Source organism: Neomonachus schauinslandi, chromosome 2, assembly GCF_002201575.2.
Source record: "Neomonachus schauinslandi chromosome 2, ASM220157v2, whole genome shotgun sequence".
NCBI classification, from domain to species: Eukaryota; Metazoa; Chordata; class Mammalia; order Carnivora; family Phocidae; genus Neomonachus; species Neomonachus schauinslandi.
In genome coordinates this window covers 6,557,612-6,580,830 of record NC_058404.1, presented here as the reverse complement: position 1 = coordinate 6,580,830, position 23,219 = coordinate 6,557,612, and the positions used below count along the sequence as shown (strand labels likewise).

Genomic DNA, 23,219 nt, shown 5'->3' with positions numbered 1-23,219 from the left:
ACATTTTTTTAAAAAGCAAAATTCTGGTCTCCAGTTGGTGTCATTTTGATCCATGCACTTTTTTAAAAAACAAAACAAGAACCTCTGTTTCAGAACATAGGATGTTTTGAAGGTTATATTCTTGGCATTTAGAAAAGTAAACAGCCTCTTGGCTTTTGGACTGTGGCTAAAATCATAGGGTGGTGTTTTTTTTTTTTTTTAAATTTGTCTCTAGGCAGAAGATAAATCACTTTGCACCAGAGAGTAAAAAATTACTCTTGATGGCCATACTTTTAAAATATATCAAAGGATGACCATCAGTCATTTAAATGATATTCATAAAATGTCTGTTTGATAGATGAATGCACCTTGGACACGGTATCTACTTATCTGTTAAAGGATATTGCCTAGGAAGGGGTGAGAAAAGCCAGAAGTTTGGGATTTAGAGACGAGGGGAGGCAAATAGGAGGAAGACTCTGCAACAGGGAAGCAGGAGGGGACAGAATACACTTCTCAAGTCTCCAGGAGCCAGGTAAGGATCTTGGCTAAAGGTGCTGACACCGAAGTAATTCAGTAAGAGCGGAAGAAGAAAAGTTTCAGGAGAAACCAGGTCTGACTTCCAGCCTCCAGGCTGCAAGAGAATAAATCCCTGTTTAAGCCCCCTGGTCTGTGGGACTTGGTAGGACAGCCCCGGCAAACTGCTACCTTCATAAAACCCCGTACAAGAAGGTTTAGCCCTAACGCGGGGCTCCAAGGGCATTGGCCATGTCCAGCCCTATCACTGCACAGATGCCGCCTGTCGCCCCCGTGCCCACTCCTCCCGGCTGTCCTCGCGGCCTCTGGATCCCACCTTGCAGTCTTGCTTAGCTCACTCCTCCTGGAGACCCCTGCAGCTCTCCCAGAGCTGGGGTCACAGCAGACAAGCGCGCCTGGCACCCCACTGTCAGCCTCTTGGAAAGCAGAGCATATCTTCTACCACATCTTCTCCTTCAGGATCGAGGGAAGCGTTTGGCGTTCTCTACGCTGCCATGGATGCCAATTTGTACGTTATGTTCATGTCCCATTGTTTTTTTTTTTTTTTTTTAAATAAAAGCTGTAGCTCCTTTTGCACGAAAGCGTACCTTTCTGAGCCCGTGAACAAATGAGTGTGAGGAGCAGCACACACATGAGAAAGGGGTGGGACACCAGGTGGCAGGTCCTGGTTTGGGCACCAGCCCACACCCTGGACACAGAGCACGACAGGCACTGGCGGCAGGGGGGTGGGGGGGGAGAGGAGCGTCTGAGCGGAGGGTGGACAGGCCTTAAGGTCTGAGGTAGCTGTGGCAAGGCTGGCTCTTTCACACTAGCTAGTGAGGTAAAGTACGTAGAGTCTAATAGGATTTCCTTTGTCCTTGTGAACTGGACTTTGGCTGACAGTCAAAAGGAGGAGGGTCTAGCTTGGTTTGTGACTGACAGTGATTACAGGATTCTGTTAAGGCAGACGCGTGGATGCTGAGAGTCCATCCAAAAGCCCCGAGGCTACATCGCCGTGGTGTGGGCATCACGTTTCCCCCAGAAAAACCTGTTTGTGTGGCCGGGACCACAGAAGAGTGGCTCCAAAGGGGACACCAGCAGCTACTACAAGCAGAAGGCACCTTCCCCATCCATCCCTGGGTGCAGATTCCTACCTAAGATCCATGTTTCTGACAGATACTTGGTGGTCGCCTTCCTCCTTCCTTGGGAGGGTCCGATGGAGATGCCGGCCTGGCGTGGGATTCGGGTGATCTGACCCCCACACAGGAGGACCAGTTCCCGCAGCTTGGTTCTGGGGGGATTGCTGGCCGGGGTGATGAACATCACAGGCTGGTCGGCAAACAGGGTTCCCCGGTACTGCCCTACAGACAGGCCACGCTCCAGGCGGCAGAGCTGTGGGGCAGAGACAGGGGTGGTTAGCAAGGCACCCATCATTCCATTACGTGGATAGGTCGGCCATAGAGCTCACTTCCTTTTTTCAGAAGAGTAGACCAAAGGTAAGGTTGTGCGTTCTCAGGTGAATTCTGAATTCTGAGGATTCAGGGGAGATCATAACATTTAATGATAATGACAGGTCACAAGCAAATAAAACTGACCTTTGCTGAAGCAGCTTGCAAGCAAAAGCACAAACAAATTTATAGCCCCCACCCCCCAAAAAAAGGTTAGGCTTTTGAATTATTACAAATTCTAAACCAAAATAGTGAAAAGGACTCAACCATTCAGTTGACTGAGGAGAACAGCATCTGCATCCTTAAATCCTATTCAAGCTATGAGTGTGGATGAGTGTGGAAGAGAAAATGAGAGTGTTGGAGAAGGAAGCCCACCTGCCCTGGACCAGCAGCACAGACGGTCCCAGGCCCGGAAAGGTGCCTGCCTCAGGCACCATGGTGTAGATGGGCAAAGGGAGGTTGCAATTATATAAAGCAGGGATCCTAGAGCTCTTCCCGGACTCCTGAGGTGGTGGGGGGTGGGGTGGGAAGTATGCAGAGGTTGCTTTCACTGAGTCATCATGGAAATGGTGATGAGGAGTATGGGAGACACTGGGAAACATGTCAGAAACAGGGATGTTAAATTGTTCTCCTTTTTGTTCTGATAAAGTTGTGGTCGACTGGTGGACCCAAGGGACAGTGGGAAGGCCTGCTTATTCTAAACAAACGTTTCACTAACTACAGATTAATAAAGACTTCTTTTTAAGTGCAAATACCCTCTCGGAGATGTCAAGGGTGAACTGTCATCCACATTTTGAGTATTTTAATCAGCTTATTTCCCTGAGGATGGAACTGAACATTTGAGATAAGTGGGCTCAGAGAAACTCTGACGGGAGATATGTGGGAAGAGAGCTCGAGGGGTGCACCTCAGGGGAGTGTAAACTGCGTGGGGCAGTGTGGCGGGAGACAGGGCAACAACCAGTCCCAGAGCACAGAGAGGGGCTGGCTCTGGAGGTAAGAGGGCAGCAAATGATACCTTCCTCCACCTACATCACTGACAAAGTCGAATGAATTCTTCTTCCACTAGGTTTTCATAGTCAGAAAAGAATCTCCTGATGAAAAAACTTGCTTCAACATTAATTGAATCAACCCTGTATACTTAAATATGGCCATGGAATTCTCTTCACTCCTCACCAGTTTTGAATTATGCAACGTAAGACATCACATTTAAGCACCTTCATCTGATTGGGTAAGTGGTACAAAGATCCTGACAATGAAAGCAACAGTTTTACTCGTGTGTTAACTTTGTTTAATGCTTCTAGGAATTTCTAATATTCCTCTGAGATAGGGGGTAGGAGGGTCTCATTTAATTTTGCAGATGAAGACGCAGAGGTGGAAGACCACCAAGATATCTGCTTTGGCTAAAATGGTGAGTCAAACTGCAAGAAAAAACCCACGATCCTTCAACTTGGTGAGTCACTGGACCATGTTGCACTGTAACTAGAGATCAAGAAAGAATCTTACTAAGGTTGATACAATCCTGCATTTAAAGAACTATAAAAGTAGTTGATAATTGAAAAGATACAGAAGGTTATTAAAGTAAAAGGAATTTTCCTACGTTAAATACTGCTGTATGTTATTCAAATTCATTCTTTTCCTTTCCTCCTCAGGGGCAGGGCACGGTTTCTGTGGGGGGTACTAACCTCTGCAGATCCATGTGTTCAAGATAAGGGACCCTTCCCAGCTCAAGGTAAGACTCAGCATTGGTCCAAGCAAATCACAGTGATCTCATTTCCCTTGCAAAGGACTGGGTCAAGCATGCATTGGACTTGATCATGGCCAATGGGATCTGAGAATAAGTCCGCTGAGGGCAGTCTTTCCTCACTAATGTAAACTAATGCATATGCAAAAATACCTCTTACTGGCTGGACTCTGTCATGTTGACAGTAGGATACCTGGAATTACTGAAGCTACCTGAGGCCATAAACCATGCTGAAAATGGCCAAGTGGGAAGGCCTGGATCCTCGATCACCTTCCTATGTCACTGGATTGACCAAGCCAGGAATTGTCCTTTTTTCTGTTCTTTCTATGTCAGGGGCGGTGGGGGGGGGGGGGGGGGAGAGGGGAGTATGATTTTTTCATTTCTTTAAGCTACTTGTTTGTTGAGATTTGTGTTTCCAGGAGCCCGAAGCATCCAGATGCTGCAGTCCTCAGACCCCTGCCACCTACCAGAGGTAACCCCTGGTAAGTGTTTGCTGTGTTTTTCTAAATTCTGTACAATGTTCACACACAAAAGCATTCAGGATACAGTTTTTCTTAAAAACAAAAAAAAATAGGATCAAGGATATATCTTGGTATGTGAATAAGCAGTAAATCAAACCCATATTTAACCCAAGAGAAAAGGCCATATGTAAGCCTTTCAAATGGTTAGAATGTGACTTGAGTAGCTGACCGCTTTGAGTCTTCATTCCCCTCCCACATTTACTGAGTGCTTACTGTCTACCGGGCACGTGCAAGATGCTGGGGAAGCAGAGAGGATTAAGACATGGTCCCTGACCTCGGTGTAAAGCACGTAATACGAAAGTCAACAAATGAAAATACTTCCTTTTATTTATTTATTCAGCTTGAAATTAAAGGAGGCAAAGAATTACAAAGATCTTATTCTTTACTCAAAATAATTGAGACTACGTGCATGCTGACTTTCTAATCCTAAGTAAAACAATTTCTGGGAAAGCTTAATCAAGATTTAGGTTACCTAAAATTAAAAATTAATTTGGGAATTTATCCTAGGAATACACTCCTTTATGTATATGAGGACACGCATGGACTGGAGTTCATTGCCATAGAAACGATGACTGGCAAGTTCTATTTATATTACGGGTATGGTAGGACCCACGATTCTCCTTATTACTGAGCTTCAGCTATGTGCATTCTCTAAGGGATGGTCTCCAGAACTCGATCCTTCCCCAGTACTGCTCCAGGACAGACTGCCCCTGTTACTCAGCCCCGTGCCCCCCTGGCACTTTCACATCTTCGGTCCACAGGGGTCTATAAACACGAGTTCCAGTGCAGCCTCACCCCGGAGACCCCCATTCTGTCTCTGAAAGCACAGGTCAGTCACTGGCTTTTTAAGAATCCTGACCATGGCTGGTCAGCTTTACTCTCTAGCCCGGGGCACCGCTGTGCCCCCACTGGTCCATGCTGTAGGTGCCAGATGACGCCCTCTGAGCATGCCCCCTTACCCCGAAAGGCTTACAGCTTATTATTACCATTGCCTTCTCCATCGCTTTTGTAATAGCAATTCACGGCAATGTGCTCCAAATCCTGATTCCATTTCAAACTTGTCAACACATGTGCAGTGCAAATGCTGTCAGCGGCAGAAATGGGTCTGGGTGGCAGTGGGCGCTAATGGAGGCTGGTGGAGGGCATGGGCTCACTGCAGGGGTGATCGTGGCGACAGCCTCAGAGGTAACCAGGTTTACCGATACTGACCTAGAAATTTCTTGCTAACTGTGGTTAAAAGATTTTTTAAAAAAATCATAACTAAAAAAAATTATAACTCTTATAGTTCATTTTATTTAACTCAGATGCGATAATGTTTCCAAGGAGAATTAACACATGGATAGATTGGGAATATGGAGACGAACCTGCAAATGAGCCAAACAATTGGCTTTTCCATGGGTGTGGGGGCCTTCCCTCCACCAGACAGGATTCAGTTCATGCCCATAGACAAGATTCGGTTGCACTGCCCCTGGATCGTTACAATTTACAGAGCTGTGAAAGATTCAGAGGCAGTCTAAGCCAGAACCGGGCAGTCTGGAAAGGTGACCTCAATCTAAAAAAGTATAGTTGTCCAAGGAAGCACTAAATGTTTCCTACAAAGCCCAGGGTGTCAGCTGAAAAACGATGGAAGAAAAGGGGATTAAGCGGAGGTAAGGGACTCCTCTAGGCTTAATTATCGTCCACCATAAACGGGACAGGTCAGGAGTCTGGGTGAGTTTGGGGTAGAGTTCCCAATTTTCTCTATGGTGATGTAAAATCAGTACATAAGTTAATATACACGTGTGTGTGTGTATTTAAGACAAGGAGAGGGCTGACAGAAAGCAGAAATCTTTCTCTGCCAGGAGATCTTCATCTGAACCCTTGGCTGTGGAGGATGGGGACTATGGAAGGGTCTCAGTAAAACAAAAGACATTATCTGTGCTTTATAAAATGTTGCCTTTGCATTTGTGTCTTCATCAAAAAAGCAATACTGATTTAATGGCTCAGAACCTTCCAGTCTATTTACAAGGCAGCCAGTCAAGGCAGACTGTACTGTTGACAAAGCTGAGCAGAGCAGAATGCCACCCACCCACCCACCCCTGTCCATGCTTCTAGCTTCGATGACTCCCAGATATTTAGCCCTGACCAAGATGTCAGCCCCATGGCGGGGAGGGTATTGACGGCTCATTTACTCCAGACACGGGGCTTAGATTTCAGTTGGTGAATGTGCCTTTCCTTCCAGGTGGAGCTCACCTTGATGATGATTCTGAATCACTGACGGTTTCCATAGGAACCAACAAGCCACATACAGACTTTTGGCTTGGAGAGTGAGTAGAAAGGTGTTTGCTCTGAGAAAAGCACATGGAGGGGCACTTCAGGTCAATGGTGTCCGAAAGATCATAGTTCAGGATCACTGCAGGTAAGGGATGAGGGGCTTGCCAGGTGATCACAAAAACAAAAACTAACTTCTAAAAGCACTGAAGTATGTGCCATGGTGACGAGGCTGAATAAGCAGGGGCCAGCTGAATCCTGATTATATAGTCAGCTACCTAGTTAACGGGGAGCCATGAAATCCTCATGTGGGGGTGGGGAAGATCGCGCTGCAGACAACACGGAGGTGTGGAGAGCAGAAACAGGCGGACCCAAAGGAAAGAAGTGCGGTAATTTCAACAAGAATTGAGGCAGGGCAGGGGGAGCAGGAAGGGAAGTGTATTCAGGATGGAACAAGAAGGCAAATTCAACAAGAATCCTGTTGTCTTGTACGCTTCTATTATAATGGGGACGGGTTAGCTCCAGAGTCATGAACAGAGCCATGAATGCTGCGTGTAGCAAAGCTCAGCTGTTGGGGGTTTGAGGTTTCCAGCAAATCCTACCTCTCTTTTCCCCCAGTTCAACTGGGAGGAAAGATACAGGTGCCAAACACAGGAGAGCAAAATCACTTTCATTGGGCCTTGGACCTATGGCCATGTGAGTTTGCTAATACCGCCCTGACGACCTAGGAGGCACCCCCAAAGGCACGGTTGGCTCTGCACCACGCGCTTTCCTCAGGAAGGCAGGCAGGTGCAAAACGGGTGCAGAAGGAGCTGCATCAGGACGCCTGTGGGGCTGCCTCTGCTGGGCGGGGGCGGAGGAGGGAGGCGGCGGGAGGCCCGGCAACACGAGGCTCCTCCTAACACCAACATGGGCGTGCAAACTGCTGCGGCACAGTGAAGCTGCTCACGCTCGGTCACCTGGGGCAATCAGACTCGCGCAAAGTCCCCGCTCCACAGGAGCCCAAAGATCCCAGTGCTACCCATGCAAAAGAGAACAAGTTAGACCCTGAGACAACTGTTTGGAAACACAAAATTGAGAAGTTTCACCTTCCAAAAATGTCAGTGCCTACACCTGACCATGCTTAATGGGTTGAATATATCAGACGTAAAATGAACTTGTCATTGGTACTGAAGAGAAAAAACAAGGTCTGTGGTCCTGGGAAATTAAAAAAAAAAACTTTTATGGGATTTAAGCAAATGTAAGAAATGTTACAAAGACAAGGTCTTCAAATGATGACAGAGTGACTCCTGAAACTCTGCATGAACCCCTCTCAATTTTTTTTTTTTTTAAGATTTTATTTATTTGAGAGAGAGAGTGAGAGAGAGAGCACAAGAGGGGGGAGCGGGAGAGGGAGAAGCAGACTCCCCACCGAGCAGGGAGCCCGATGCGGGACTCGATCCAGGGACTCCAGGATCATGACCTGAGCCGAAGGCAGTCGCTTAACCAACTGAGCCACCCAGGCGCCCCCCCACCTCAATTTTCAATGAAAGTCTGTTCCTGCTGCTCTCTGCAGCTTCCACCACCCCCCCCCACTGGCCCACAGCTTTGAGTCTTACCCGCTCAGGCAGCCTGACCCCCCACCTCACTGCGACTGCCCTTCCTCTCACTGCCCAATCGCTATACCCCAGCTCGCTGTCCCTCCCGTCCTAACTCCTGGAAAGTTAAAAAGACACATAAGTGACCCTTTGAATACCCTGTATCGTCCCAAGTGCCTGGACCCCCCTTTCCTGCACCCACCTCGGACTCTCACGCTGGGTACCAGAGTCTCATACCTGGCAATGCCCTCTCCCCTCCAAAGCTTACAGCCCATGGCCGGTCGTTACTATCGTTCCCATGACTCCTCCATCCTTCTCCCTGTTAGCCTGGTCCCAGTCAACCGCTGCCCACTCCCCCCACCCCCCCGCCGCCCACCCAAGGGCAGGAAGGGACACTGTGCTAGTTCCCTGAGACACAGCCACACCTGTTACTGTAGACAGACTGTCCCCCTTTACTGTCCGCTAGGAGTCCCTCCCCATCCATTCTCCCTTCCTCTCCCGACCATCAGAGCCTGCTTGCTGTATTCACACCTGCATAGACAGTCCCGGCATCCTGCCCACCCCCAAACCTCTCCCTTGGTCAGGCATCCCCCTCTTCCTTGTGTCCTTTCCCAGCACAACTCCTTCAAAAAGCAGTCCCCGCTGGCCTCTCCTTCCCATCCTCCCTTCCATCCACAGTCACCCCACTTTTGCTCCCATGGCCCCTCCCACCACCAAGACCCCCCCAGGGCTGACTCCTCTCCCAGGGCTGAGCAGGACAGGACGCTGGACACCGCAGCCCCTCCCTCCACTTCAGTCACCTTCTTTGCTTGGCTTCTGGCCCATGTTCCTAAATCTCCTCCCTTCCACCCTGGTTGCTGCAGCTGTGGTGGATCTTTCTCTTCTTGCTCCAGTGCCACAGCTCTCTACGCTGGGTCCTCGTCTGCACTTGCTCCCTGGTGACCTCGTCCAGCGTCCGGGCCTTAGACGGCTTCCGTGTGCCTGTGATGCCCACATTTTGTCTCTAGCTCAGAATCCCAAGCCAAGGCGCTCTCTTGGCCTCTCCCTGGGATCTCTAACAGACCTTGCAGGCCCAAACCAGCCTCCCCTCCTCCTGCAGCCTTCTCCATTTCTGGCCGTTCCATCCTTCCAGACGCCCAGGCCCAAGACACGGAGGTCAGCTTCTTCTTCACAACACATGCAGATGAGGACCATTCCTCATTGTTCTGCGCTCCAGTCCAAGTGAAGCCAACACCACTCACCTGGGTTAATGCCTCTGAGCTGGTGTCCCTACTTCTAAATGTGTCCCCCCTTCAGACTCTTCTCAACAGAGTGAGAATTTTAAAAACCTGTCCGATCATGTCTCTTCTCTGCTCAAAATGCTGGTGCCTCATTTCATTCAGAAGAAGAGCTGAAACCCTTGATCTAGGCACCATGACCACTGCTTCCCACTTACCTCTTAGCACCTTCCACCTAGTTCATGCCCCACCCCCTTCTCTGAACACACGGGAATACTTGTGCCTCAGGGCCTTTGCACCAACTTTCCCCTCTGCCTGGGATGTTCTTCCTTCAAATGTCCACACGGCTAATTCTTTTACTTCTTTTGAGTCTTTACTCAGCTGTCAGCATTTCCATGTGGCATCCCCCCAAAATCCCAACGCCTTTATTCTTTTTCTCTTGCCACACATTTTATTGGCTTCTAAGATAATATACAATTTATTCCATGTTTGTCATGCTAGAACCTAAGGGCAGGACTCTTTGTTTTGTTCAGCGACATATCCCCAGCACCTAGAACAGTGCCTGGCACATAGTAGGTGCTCAGTTATACCTGTTGATCAGTGAATTTATTGAGTGACTATGGAGAATTGTGTTTGGGAGTCTGATTTCAGGACAGCTTCTACTCTAGCTACCGCCCTCCCCAGGGGGATAGCACAGCAGCAGTGACAAGACAAAAAGGATTTCCAGGAAAGGGCAGAGAGCAGGGTGGACGGGCACCCTGGGAGAAAGTTCCACGGCACAGTAGGGCCTTCAGCTATGGAAATGCACAGATGGGAGACCAAGTACCTCAAGTCTGGGAGGAACAAAACCGGAGAGGAGGTGGATAGGTGGAGACAGGGAGGTGGTCAGCCAAGGCACGAGCGAGCACCTGTGTCCGCGGCAGACCAGGAAAGAGGGGGCAGAGGACGGGCCAGCTGGGGGAGCGGGCAGAGGGTGCCGGGGCGCAGGTGAGCATCTCGGGACACAACGCTGGGCATTGCAGAGGACGCACTGGAAAAGACAGGAGTGGTGCTGGAAGAGCAGGGGGTGGGTAAGGGTGTAAATCACCGGGGTCACAGAGGGGTTGACAAGGGGGGGCTCCAGAGGAACTCCCGCCAAGATGGCAGGAGTGCTGATTCCATAGAGCACTGGTCCAGCTGCGGGGAGGGCAGGGGTGGGGGGTGCAAGCCAGTCAGTAGCCAGACCCACATTCAATTGTCAGTCGCTGGCACTCAGAGTTTAAGCCTGCTGCAGCTGGTGCCCACACGCTTCTGACTGGTGTCCTCCTGGGACTCATGGCAGAGCCCAAACCCCTGCACCAAGAGTGACTTTCCTTTACGGTCTCACATGGTTCTTCCACTCTGTAATACATCAGCTTGTTGTACTACTAACATGTTCTAAATCCTTATCAATAAGGAAGCACATCCCAGGGAAAGTCAGGGCATGCACAGCTCAGGTCAAGAAGCACAGCTCAGGTCAAGAAGCACAGCTGGAGTGACCTCTGAATGCCGCTCACCTTTAGAATGAAGTACCCCAGCATCAAAAGGGATTATGTACATCCAAATTCTGCATTTTATAAACAGACCAAAGCCGAGAGTAAGGAGGTGCTGGGAGCCACACAGTGAGTAAAACAAGTGGACTGCAACAGAGGGATCCAGGAGCTCACGTTCCCACGTACCGACCAGGAGCAGTGCACAGGGCTGGGGTGGCAGGGAGGACAGCAACCATGAAGAAGCATGCACGATCCCTCCAGGCAAGTCCCCTCCCTGCCACCACCGGTGCCACTCTGAGCTTCGGTTTGGGCTAATACCAACACGGCCCGGGGCTAAGGGGACAGGACAGGAATGCACGGGGCCACGCAGTTAAGGCAAGTCATCCTGCCCTCCTCCTGCCTGAATTCTTGACAACATCCCCGCCCTCTGAAACATCTGGTCCTCCTGGCCTAGGACGTGTCACCCCTGGCTTTCTCCCTCAGCCCTGCTCATCTTCCTCTCCAGCCCCCAGATGCTGACAACTCACAGCCCCCTCCTCTACCTCCCCAGAGTCCTCTGACACTCCCCACTTAGTACAGAGCTTTCCTCTGCCCTCTGGGACCATTTAACGAACTGAGTGCTGGCCTCTCTTTCTGGAACATTCACAGGCCCTGGGCACCTGACCACATCTAAACCTTAACTCGTGCTCTTCATTCTCAAACCAGGTCCCACTAAATCACAGCTAAAAGTTACTAAGAGCTGACTGTGTGCAGTTAAGCACCTCCTGTGAGTTAGCTCATTTAATCCTTGAAATAAACATCTGTGAGAGACACTCCCCGTGTGCAGCTGATAGTGGAGAATGACACAGACTCAACCTCCACAAGGTCACAGAGCTGGGAAGGGAAGGAGCTTGGATGCTAACCCCGCCAAGCTGTGTTCTTGATAATTACACAATACTGCTTTCAGAATCTCAGGGAAGGCGACCCGCCACCTGGGCGTCGTCCTTGACTTGCTTCTTGCCCGCACCTTCCAGCCCCACTTTATCACCAAGTCCAGTGGGTTTTGTCTCCTGAGCATCGTTCCAAGTCCAGCCTCTTTAACAGCACCATCACCACCCTCGCCAACCTGCAGCTCGCAAACTGGGTCGGGACCTACCCGGGGTCCACTCCTGCACCCTCACGTAGGTAAGTGCATAAAGTACCCTAACCTTAAGTTTACAGCTTACACGTATGCCCATGTAACCGTGGCCGCCATCAGGACGCTGACCGTCTCCAGCTCTCCAGGGGGTGCCCCCTGCCAGGGAGGACTGCCACTCTGAGAGCGCTCATCATCGGTGACACGGCTCTGCTCTATTACCGAACTACAGAAATGGAGTCATGTGGTACGTACCCTTTTGTATCTGGCTTCTTTCGCTCAGCACAATATCTGAACACATACCCTCTTAAAACCCTCCAATAGCTTCCTACTACTCGGAGGAAGAAAAAAAAAAAACTCAAATGGCCTAGAAGACCCCCCATGACCCAGCCCCTACTTTTATCTGAGGCTGAATCTGACATCATCCTCTCCCTCCTCTCTGTTCTGCCTCAACTGTCTCCTTCCAGCCTCATATGCCCTTGCTGCTGCATTCTGGCCACAGGGCCTTGAAACATGCTGCTGCCTCTGCTAGGCTGGTGAGTCGATCCCTTGTTAGTCAGATTAATTCCTACACACCATCTGGATTTTGGCTCCTCGGCATCTCTTCAGGGAAGCCCATGCTGTTCCCCAGCTAAATCAAATCTGCATCATCCTTTTGTATTTAATAAACACAGCCACTGTTCTAAGTGCTTTATAAATATTATTTTACCCTCATAAAAATTCTGCAGGGTAGTTACTCTTATTCTCACCCTTTTCCATATGAGAAACTGAAGACCCAGACAGGAAGCTCCCTGCCTAAGGTCACAAAGCTAATGGACCAGGAGCCAGAGCTGGGAGCACTCTGCTGGCCCTGGGGACCTGTCCTTCCCCTTAGGTCACAGCGCTTCTGTGTCCTCCCAACACTGTACCAATTACACCGGGGACAGTTCCTGGCCCAGTGTGTGTGTGGGAGGGGGGCAGGGAGTTCCTTGGTACATGAATGAATGAACAGGTGTTGGCAACTATATTTAGAAGACACCTCTCAGGTACAACTAGCTGGTGGCTACATGTGTGTATTGAGTATGTGTATACAGTCGACCACCCCCTTATCTACAGCTTTGCTTTCCACAGTTTAGGCTCCCTGGGGTCAACCACGGTCAGTCCCAAAGCAGATCCTCCTCCTTGAGTATCATCAGAAGGTCAGCAGTAACTTAGGGCTAGGTGGTGCACGAAGCCTGCGTCATTCACCTCGCTTCCTCACGTCTCGTAGGCATTTTACCACCTCACATCAGCACAAGGGTGAGGTGATGAGAGTCTTGAGAGAACTGTGCCCAATATAGAAACTAAACGTAATCACAGGTCCCCATGTACAGGAAAAAGCATACCCTACACGGGCTTCCATAGCATCTGTGGTTTGAGGCATCCACTGGGCGTTCTGGAAGGTGTTCCCTCAGATAAAGAGGGGACTCCTGGATATGTGCATCAGTATCTGTCTATGTTGCGGGGACAATTTTGATTTTTGTGTGTGAGATCCTCACTTGGAGGCTGAATCTACAGAACCAGCCAATGAGGCGACAGCGTTGTTACTAACTCAGGTCCATGCCACACATCCCCAGCCTCTGTTGGACAAGCCAAAGGTGTCTAACTTAGTGCATCTGCAATATAAATTTTCCTCTTCCATGGGGCCGGTCGCTATGTTTAACATCCCAGAAGAGTAGGACTCCGAGGATTTTGGCTTGCACAACTTAATAGCCACTGGTCCCCTTCATTGCAATTATGAAAGCAGTGGCTATTAGAACTAGCAGTTAAGATATTAAATAATAACTGTTAACATTTACTGAACATTGCATGCAAGCGCATTTGCTAAAGTATGCTAGGTACGTTCCATGAAATATCCAGTTTTAATTATTACAAAATCCTGTGAGGCAGAGACCATTATTATCCATGTTTTACAGGGGTGCGGAGTCATTTGGCCAAGGTACCATACTGGTGTGTGGAGGGCCAAGCATCCAGACTGCCTCTGTCTTACTCAGAGCTTGTGCCCTTCACCAGGAAACATACTGCTTTAAAAATCATGGCCTGCAGAACTCAGGAATGACTAACAACCTCTGGATTTCTAAGTACAAATAATTGTACATCCATCAGTTCCTGTGATGGTAACTATCTGAAGATCTTCAGGTCTTTTAGAACCATCTTGGTCTTTCAGATAGGCCCAGCTTTACAAAATTTCTCTAGTTCAAATTCAAGCTTGATTTCTTTGCTAATGTGAGATCTGAATTTATAAAGATTGCACACGGAGTCCTGGCTCCTCCACCCTGTAGCTACGTGATCTTGCCTTACATAAGCCTCTTAGATCTGGTTCGCTGGGGGCAAAATGCAGATGATGGCCCCCCAAAGTTACTGTGGATCAATCACATCCTCCACCTTGCTATCTTGCCATCAAATGCATGCCCAACGTTCTGAATGAATAAGAGTGGGCTGTAACTGATGAGCCCCCGTACAACCTGAGGGCTGAGCCAGGAACTGTGGTGGTGGCTTCCAAGACAAGGCACAGAGCCTGCGCTCACGGAGAATTACAGTGCCCCTGGGGAGTTAAAAAAAAAGATCTACCTAGATCCTTAAAGAATCTTATACGATGCCCAGTGGGATAAGCCGATTAAGGAGAAGCATCTAGATGGTAGACAACTGCCACCCCGCGTCTGCAACTTCCCAAGTCTGAGCTCTGGGGACAGAACTGAGTGGCCTCTGTCCCCACCTCACTCCTACAGATGGGATGAGAGACCCAGGGGCAACTCAGCCCCACACAGCTGCATCGACTTAGGGGAAGTGGGAGCATGCAACTTTTAACAGCTTGACGATGGGGAGACTGGAGCCTGTCAAAGCAAAGAGACTCTAAAGACCAATAAACACGGTGCAAATAATTCCAAGAATCCTTATGGTTCTCAGCAGAAAAAAGCCTCACGCGAAAATGAGTGTTGTCAGACTTGGGAGTGTGGTTTCTATACTCAGCACTGGTTTTAATTTGTTTTTTCCTAGCTTTATTTACGTGCAACTGACATATAAACAGCATTGGCCCTCACACTACAGTTTGAAACTGTTTGGGAAGTAAGAGTGAAGAGAAATTCCAAAGAATTTATGCAAAAAAGAAAAAAAATTAGTTAAGGGCGGAGGAGGGGCGGGGGAGACAAGCCTCTGACTGGCGGCCTGGCAAAGCATGGATGACATGTCTTCAATGATGAAACTCCCAGGAAAAATCAAATCCATGTGCTTGTGGAAGAGGGGAACGGAAAGGCCTGTCCAGTGTGAAGGGGTTCACTCTCCTAAGACGTTTTTGTCAACGCTTCATTTTAGGCAAGAAAGTGACATAAAGTACATAAGGAGACTCCCTGTGGCTTCCTTTTCCCAAGAGTTCCACACAAATGAGCCCTGCCATCCATTGGCCGAAACAGACGATAATGTAAGCAAAGGCAGGAGGCATTTTTCCCTTACTTTCGCTGAGCGCTCAAGCCATTGCCGTTGGAACTCTGTGCCAAACTCGGGTTTTTTTTTAAAGGCGTCACTTGAGTTTTAAAGGCTACGTAAGTGATGGGAACATAACCGTCTTGGGAATCCACAAATAACTTTTTAGAAAGTCATAAATCTGCATCTCATGCCTCATAGTTTTCAACAACTGCGAGAAATAGGTCAAAGCTCGAGCTCCGTAGGTTCCTTCCCTCTTCAGCGGTTGGTGCTAGTGGCTCTGGGCCTTTTCCACGTGCTTCCACAGTAAACACCTAGGCCCTCCAGCCACACTTGGACCTGAACTGCTTTTCGGTCTCATTTTTCAAAAATCATGATAAAACACCCATGGAAATAGCTTCTTGGTTTTACAGAACTTTTTCTTTGACTCTTTAACTGTCTGGTAGGTGGCAAAAAAAAAAAAAAAAAGTTGTAAACTTATAAAAATGCTAGAGCAATTCCACAGTGTACTTTAAAGTTGGGGGGTTCTAAGCCAAGTTTTGGAAGGGGCAGACCACCAGCCACAGGGCGGTGTGGCAGGTGCTTGTTCTAGCTGCCCTTGAGAAAGGCCTGGGAGGTTTTTGAAACAGCGTTGCAAGGGCCCCACCCTGGGCCAATTAAGTCCCACCATCTGTGTGGGGGGAGGTGCGGCCTGAGCAGTAGGAGCTTTAAACCTGAAGTGATTCCAGCGGTTCTCAAACTGGACTGCATACTGCAGCCACCTGGGAAGGAGAAAAAAGACTGCTGGGATCCCCAAACCCCAGACATTCTGACCTAATTAAAGGGGGCGTGGCCCGGGGAGCAGGAGTTTAAAAATCTCCCTAGGTGACGCTAAAGAGCAAGAAGCACCCAATTATACTCGAAGAGGCTCTGAATAGAAACCAGTTTCCCCGAGGACTGTTCCAACACCTGTGGTCCACAAGACAAGGGGGTACTGTGTGCCTCACACTGATCCGTCTACCAAAGAAGAATGACATAACGTTTGCGGTCTCAGAAAGCTTGAGAGCTGGAATAAATCATGAAAGCAACTCAGTTTTGGGGATTGCAATTTCAATCCCAAAACAAATCAGCCACCCCACTAAAAGATGAGCCTTCCAGCCTTCCCTGTTCCCTAGCTGTACGTCTCCAATTCTCTCTGGATTCTCCGAAGGCAGCCACCTGTCTTTCGTCCCCCTTCTCTGCATGCCCCGGGGCTCCCCACCGCATGCAGCCCCACTGAGCCGGCAGGTACAGCCTGGGGCTGGTCGGTCAGGGCTCAGGGTGGCCTCTGAGCTGCACTCCCACCTCAGCAGGGAGTGCTCCCTCCCATCCTTCCTGGCTCCTTCTCTGGTCCCACTGGAGACACCTGCTTGGGCTGTAGCGCGTCCTGCTGGGGGTGAGCACTGGCCACGCCCCAGCCAGCACTCACCTCCTGGGGCTGACCAGTATCCCACCTGCGTGGCCTTCCTCAACCAGAGCGCTGAGTGTGGCCTGCCAGTCTCCTGCTCGGCCGCCAAGCGCATCCTGGCGAGGACCCAGCCTTACAATATGGACTCCGAGTTTCCCAGGGTTGCAATCTTTTCTGTTTGTTTTCTTTTGGTCTCCACATTTTCTCATGGGCATCTTCCTCCCTCTGAGGTATCTCCGTTCCACACTACTGTTCAGTGTGGAGGGGGGAAGAGAGAAAGAGGCATTTCCTCTGTGCCCTCCCGTCCGCTGACGATCCCCAGCTGTAGGACTCAGGGAAGGCCCTCCAAATAGGGCACAGATCTTGTTTTATAGCAAATGACCAGGACGCCTCACATAAATCAGGCTTTTTAAAGAAGCCTTCATTCAAAGCCACATTTTGGATCAAGATTTATAAAATGACCTATTGTGAATTTTACTTTGAGGCCCCTTTATAAACCACTATTGTGACTTTCCAAGTTCGAGTGGCTTTTATTTGATTACTCAAAAAACATTTTTTCCTTCTCTTAATTGAGGGTTCCCAGATAATTTAGATATCTTAATTGTTATACAAGTAAATGAAACAACTTTATCATTTGAAGGTTTCAAGGATTTGTTTTTCCTTATAATCAGACATATTCTTCAAAGAATGAGGGGGAAAAAGCACTCTCCGGAGTCCCGTAATACTTCTGGACTTAGCTATTCATTGGCTGCTTATAGAAGCCACTGAACTAACCAAATGTTTAAAATCTTGTTTACAAGTTTTTTCTATTAAAGCGAAATTTACCAATCTGCATTTATTATTTTTCTAAAAAGCAAATTAACATTTTCTTATTTTACAAAAGCAATTTCTTTGGTTTCCAGTGCGTCAAAATGAAATTTGATATTCTCCATATCCTTCGAATCAAAGTGTAGGCCAGAGGCACCCCCCGGGGTTTTCCAAGACACTCATCCTAGAGGCACACATCTCCCCCCCAGAATCTAGCACACATGGTCTGGCTGCTTAGGCATAAGGATTATTTTAGAAGAAACAGTGGTTTGTGGCATTACGTCTCAGTTTAAGGACATGTCCTTGTTCATATCTATGATTTATTTGCTGCTGAGTCTTTGGTCAGAAATGCAACCCCGGCCATAACATTTTCCTGACGATCCGCCTTATAGTGTGGTTTCTGGGAACGCATCACAGGGAAAGGCCAGGGACTCCCTGCTCTTAAGTTTCAAAACACTTCCCCCTGGGTGAAACAAGTTCTTTTTCAGTGGATATGATGTCCCAAGGGAGTAGGGGCACAGGGAAGGAGGAGAAAAAGGACAACTGACAAACTCTTGGGAAGGAAAGATCCTATCTGGATGTCAACATTTGGAAGAAGGGATAAAAGATGCCCCTCGTCCCCCACCATGAGTGACCCTTATAGATTTTAGGAGCCTGGCAAGAACGGGGGGGGGTGGTTTGCCAGGAGGGCCTGGGTTCCTTCTGGTTCTACACTCACAGCTGACTGTGAGGTCACGATCCCGAGGACCTCACTCCACCTCTACCCCACCTTAAAGGGGAGATATAAGGAGGAAAAAGGAGGGTGCCTGGGTGGCTCAGGTCGTGATCCCAGGGTCCTGAGATTGAGTCCTACATCAGGCTCTCTGCTCTGCAGGGAGCCTGCTTCTCCCTCTGCCTCTCGTGAATGAATGAATGAATGATAGGAAAAAGGAATAACAGAAGTAACGGAAAGACTGTTGTTGGTAAACCACTTCTCTATGCCCAAGTTCTTAGCCTATAAAACAAAGGGCCAGTACTAGATAATTTCCGAATCTACTTTCCGTGTGGACATTTTTGAGTTGATGGTTCCTTCTGATCAACTTCTTTCCTCTTACTCCTTTGTACTTAGCAACTCAATTTCCCACCCACCCCATCAGCTAATTTCAAAAGCTCCTACTGTACTTGGTTTTATAATTCGAAGAAACTGGGTCCATATTATAAAAATATGCTGGAAATTCAGACATTCACTGGAACATTCCATTGTATTTTAACCTACTCAATCCATTAGTCCTGGAGGTTTATTAGGGGATTTGGGTGGGGGGGGGGGTTCTATTTGATGCTGTTTTTTTAATTCATCATTAGGGTACTGGAGTCCAACCCAGAAACCATTGGAATGGTCCAGTTTCTACTTTTCTATTGGCTGTGGGTGTGTTCACCATCCTTCCGGAAGCGCTGTCCCTGGGAAGGCAGAGTGCAGGAGTGATTCAGCGCCTGAAAGCCCCTCTATCTGGTGCTGTGGTTGCAGGCAGTGAGGACAGCTGCGATGAGGGGGGCCAAGGACCAGCCTCTCTCCGCTCCTCAACCAGACAACCTTTCCAACGAAGCCTGTTTCCTACCTGCTGGAAATGGTGTGAGGGCCAAAAGAGACAAATGCCATAGGGCTTCACAAAAGTAAAACATCACATAAAAAAGAGAAAAAGTTCTCAAACTTTAAAAAAAAAAATCTTAGTTGAATACCGGCTTGTAAGCTTATAAATGTTTGATATTGTAGCCAAATTATTTTTAAAAACTGACTTGCAAATCAAGTATTATAAAAAAATGCACCTATTTTCATGGAGATCAAATACCTCAATAGACCTACTTTTTACTGTAGCATAGAATCACCACATTCAGAATACAGCCATACCTCCAATATATTGCTGGTTTGGTTCCAGACCACCACAATAAAGCAAATACAGCAAAACAAAGTGAGTCAAATGAATTTTTTGCTTGCCTAGTACATATAAAAGTCATGTTTATACATACTGTGGTCCACTGAGTGTGCAATAGCATTATGTCTAAAAAACCAATGTACACACTTTAACTTAAAAATACTTTGTTAAAAAAAAAAAGAAGATAGTAGGAAGGGAAAAATGAAGGGGGGGAAATTGGAGGGGGAGATGAACCATGAGAGACTATGGACTTTGAGAAACAAACTGAGGGTTCTAGAGGGAGGGGGGCGGGGGGATGGGTTAGCCTGGTGATGGGTGTTAAAGAAGGCACGTTCTGCATGGAGCACTGGGCGTTATACGCAAACTATGAATCATGGAACGCTGCATCAAAAACTAATGATGTAATGTATGGTGATTAACATAAAATAAAATTTAAAAAATTAAAAAAAAAAGAAAAAAATACTTTATTACTAAAAAATGCTAGCTATCATCTGAGCTTTCCAAGTTGTAATCTTTCTGCTGGTGGAGGGTATTACCTCATTGTTGACGGTTGCTGGTTGACTGGGATGGTGGTAGCTGAAGGTGGGGTGGCTGTGACAATTCCTTAAAATAAGACAAGGAAGTTTGGCACATCGATCAACTCTTCCTTTCACGAATGATTTCTCTGAGCATGTGGTGCAGTTTGATATCATTCTATTTAAAATTTTTAATCTTAATTTCAGTGTAGTTAACGTACAGTGTTGTATTAGTTTCAGGTGTAGAAATATAGTGATTCAACAATTCCATATATTACTCAGTGCTCATCATGATGAGTGTACTCTTTTTTTTTTTTAAGACTTTATTTATTTGAGAGAGTGAGCGATAGAGAGTGAGAGAGAGCAAGCACGAGTGTGGGAGAAAGGGCAGAGGGAGAGTGGGAGGCAGGCTCTCCACCGAGCAGAGAGCCCAATGCGGGGCTTGATCCCAGAACCCTGAGATCATGACCTGAGCCAAAGGTAGATGCTTAACTGACTGAGCCACCCAGGCACCCCATGATAAGTGTACTCTTAATTCCCTTCACCTATTTCAGAATATTACTACAATGGAATGTTACTCAGCCATAAAAAAATAACAAAATCGTGCCATTTGCAACAACATGGACGGAGCTAGAGAGTATAATGCTAAGTCAGTCAGAGAAAGACAAATACCGTATGATCTCACTCATATGTGGAATTTAAGAAAGAAAACAACTGAGCACTTTGGTAGACTTTTACCCACAGAACTTCCTTCACATTGGAGTCAGTCCTCTCCAACCCTGCTGCTGCTTTGTCAACTCAGTTTACAGCACACACACTGGCACATGAAGTACTAACACACACGCTGGACTAGCACTCGCACACATGATGTGCTGATGCCCACACACACTATGCGCTCACTATACGTGTGCACGTACTACACACACAGATTTTATGTGTGTGTGTGTAAATATATATATATATATATATATAAAATTCATTTATTGTTTTCTCCTTCGAGACCATAATGGACTTGCCAAACCATTTTTAGTTTATCACATCTCTTAAAGCGGAATGAAATCCGAAAATAAAAAACAAATATCCTTCAGCAAGCGGCAAGAGGTCAGACCCAGGAGCAGAGTTTAAAAGAGTAAACTATGCAGAGTTGGGCCAAGACGTGACTAAGAGGGAAAGAGATAAGATCTGTCTACAAATACCTGGAGGCTGTAAACAACAAGGAAAGCGACAAACCAAGCCAGCCCACCACAAAGGCTGACCAGGAATTTGCTGCGTATCAAGGAAAGGAAGTGGACGAGGGCAAGGAAGCCTTCCCACTCGGGGTTCTCTATGAGCCGGAGAGCCCCAGCCAGCCGCCACCTCCTGCCCTCCCCCTCCAGCCCTCTCCCCACGGCGCCTCAGGCCTGCCCGTCCCCCCTACTGCATGGAGACCGCCCAGCTCTGCCTGACCCATCCACATGAATGAATGCCGGACCCCCTCCCACCAGGACTCTGAGATCTAACCTCATCTGCCTGGAAACCCGCACAAAACTGCAGACCATGTCCCTCTCTGGTTCCAAACCCTGCTGGATAAAGTATAACCACCTTAGGTTGGTATCAAGACTCCTACCATCTGGCCCCTAATGACCTTCTATTCTTCCCAAGTCTTGTCAAATCTTTTGCTCAAGGAAGCTGGCCTTCCTAACCTCTTTCCATCCAGCATTTAGTACCTTGTGCCCTCCTTCCAGTCAGATTCAAGTTAAACTCAAGATAGGATTGTCTTCAATGTACGATGCAGGGAATTAAAAAGAATGACAGAAATCTGGACCTTGCCTTCGAGAAGCCCATAATCTAGCAGAAGACACATATATAAACAATTAAATCATGTTACATTATCTTTTTTACACTACAGTATTTATGCTGGTGATATAAAAACAGTATTACAAAACCATAAAAGAGGGTGAAATGAATTTTTCCAGGAAGGTTTGGAAAATATGTTCCAGAAAAGCCTGTCCTTAGAATTAGGAAAAGGGTATGTGTGTGTGTTGGGTGTGTGTGTGTTGGGCGTATGTGTGTGCGTGTGAGTGTGTGTGGGTCTGTGTGTATGCGCGTGTTGGGTGTGATGGAGAGGCAAGTCAATCTGTGATCGCAGTGGTGAGGACTGGCACAAGAGTCTGATGTAAACACTTGGTTTCAGAGCGATGGGCAGCCCAGCTGGCACCAGGGGGCAGGAAGGGAATGGAGTAGGTGGGAAGGAGGGCTGAGAGCAAGCTCTCGGAAAGGTTTCCTGTCTTGCTATAGAGTTTTTAAACTTGATTTTGCAGGCAAAGTGAAGTCACTAGAAATTTAACGGCAGAATGCAGCACGAGGAGACCAGAGCTGTGTCTCTCCCTTTTTTTTTTTTTTTTTTTGAGACCTGTGTTTTCTAAAGATGCATTTGTAAGGATGACTGAAAGAAGCACCAGAAGTGTTGGGAAGGGGCCCAGAGCTGACGTGTGCTGCGCTCCAGCACAGTGAGGGTTAAACAAGATGCGGGGCTGCTGGTTGGAGTGGCTGCCCGGCTGCAGATCACGGGACCCTGGCTGGAAGCACAGAATGAAGATGGAGCTCAGCCCCCCCGTCTTGCCCGGGGACGTGGGTGCCCACGGTTCTTCCTTCTCACCTCTCAGCGGCTATTTTCTCCATCTCTCCGGGGGTGCATTTAGCAATTATGAATGGACGCTCTCTTTTTTTCTCACTTCAGAATATGCCCACCAAACCGTGGTAACAGGCAGCGTGGTACTTTTCTAGCTGGTGGAGTTAGCTACCGTGGGGGTTAGGTCTCATCAATACAGGGACCTTTGGTGGTGGGGTGTATCTGTAGCTGTAAAAGCAACCAAAAGACATCTGGGGGCCTTCCAGACCTTCCACGTAGTGCCCTGTAGCATTTCTTGAATTACCTTGTGTAGCTCTTGCACTGTTTATCAATCCAAACGATGTTTAAAAAAAAACCAAGCAAAGGGGGATTTATACACACTCACAGAGGTTCAATCCTTTCATTCCATAGTAGTATTGTTTTGTTCAGTGTTTGTCAATGAAAAACCTAGCTAAAAGAAGTATTTCAATACAGAGCCATAAAGTTTTGGCCTTGTCGATTTAGTCTCAAGTGAGTCTAAAACCTGGAGATGTAACACTGGAGGCCTAGACCTTCTTTTGGGAGGGAGGCATGCTGGAGGTGCTCGGCGAGACAGCGGAGTGGGTGTCTGGCTGAGCCCCAGGGGAGGTGTATGCAGGGTG

At 47.9% G+C, this 23,219-nt stretch overlaps 1 protein-coding gene across 1 annotated transcript in view; it reads right to left on the bottom strand.

Moving 5' to 3' along the window:
* MCPH1 (microcephalin 1) overlaps positions 1-23,219 on the bottom strand; it is a 250,386-nt gene that overhangs the window by 12,384 nt on the left and 214,783 nt on the right. Inside the window, exon 12 of the mRNA XM_021694299.2 lies at positions 1,647-1,884. Coding sequence (XP_021549974.2) covers positions 1,647-1,884 — 238 coding nt within the window. The remainder of the gene's footprint in view (positions 1-1,646; positions 1,885-23,219) is intronic.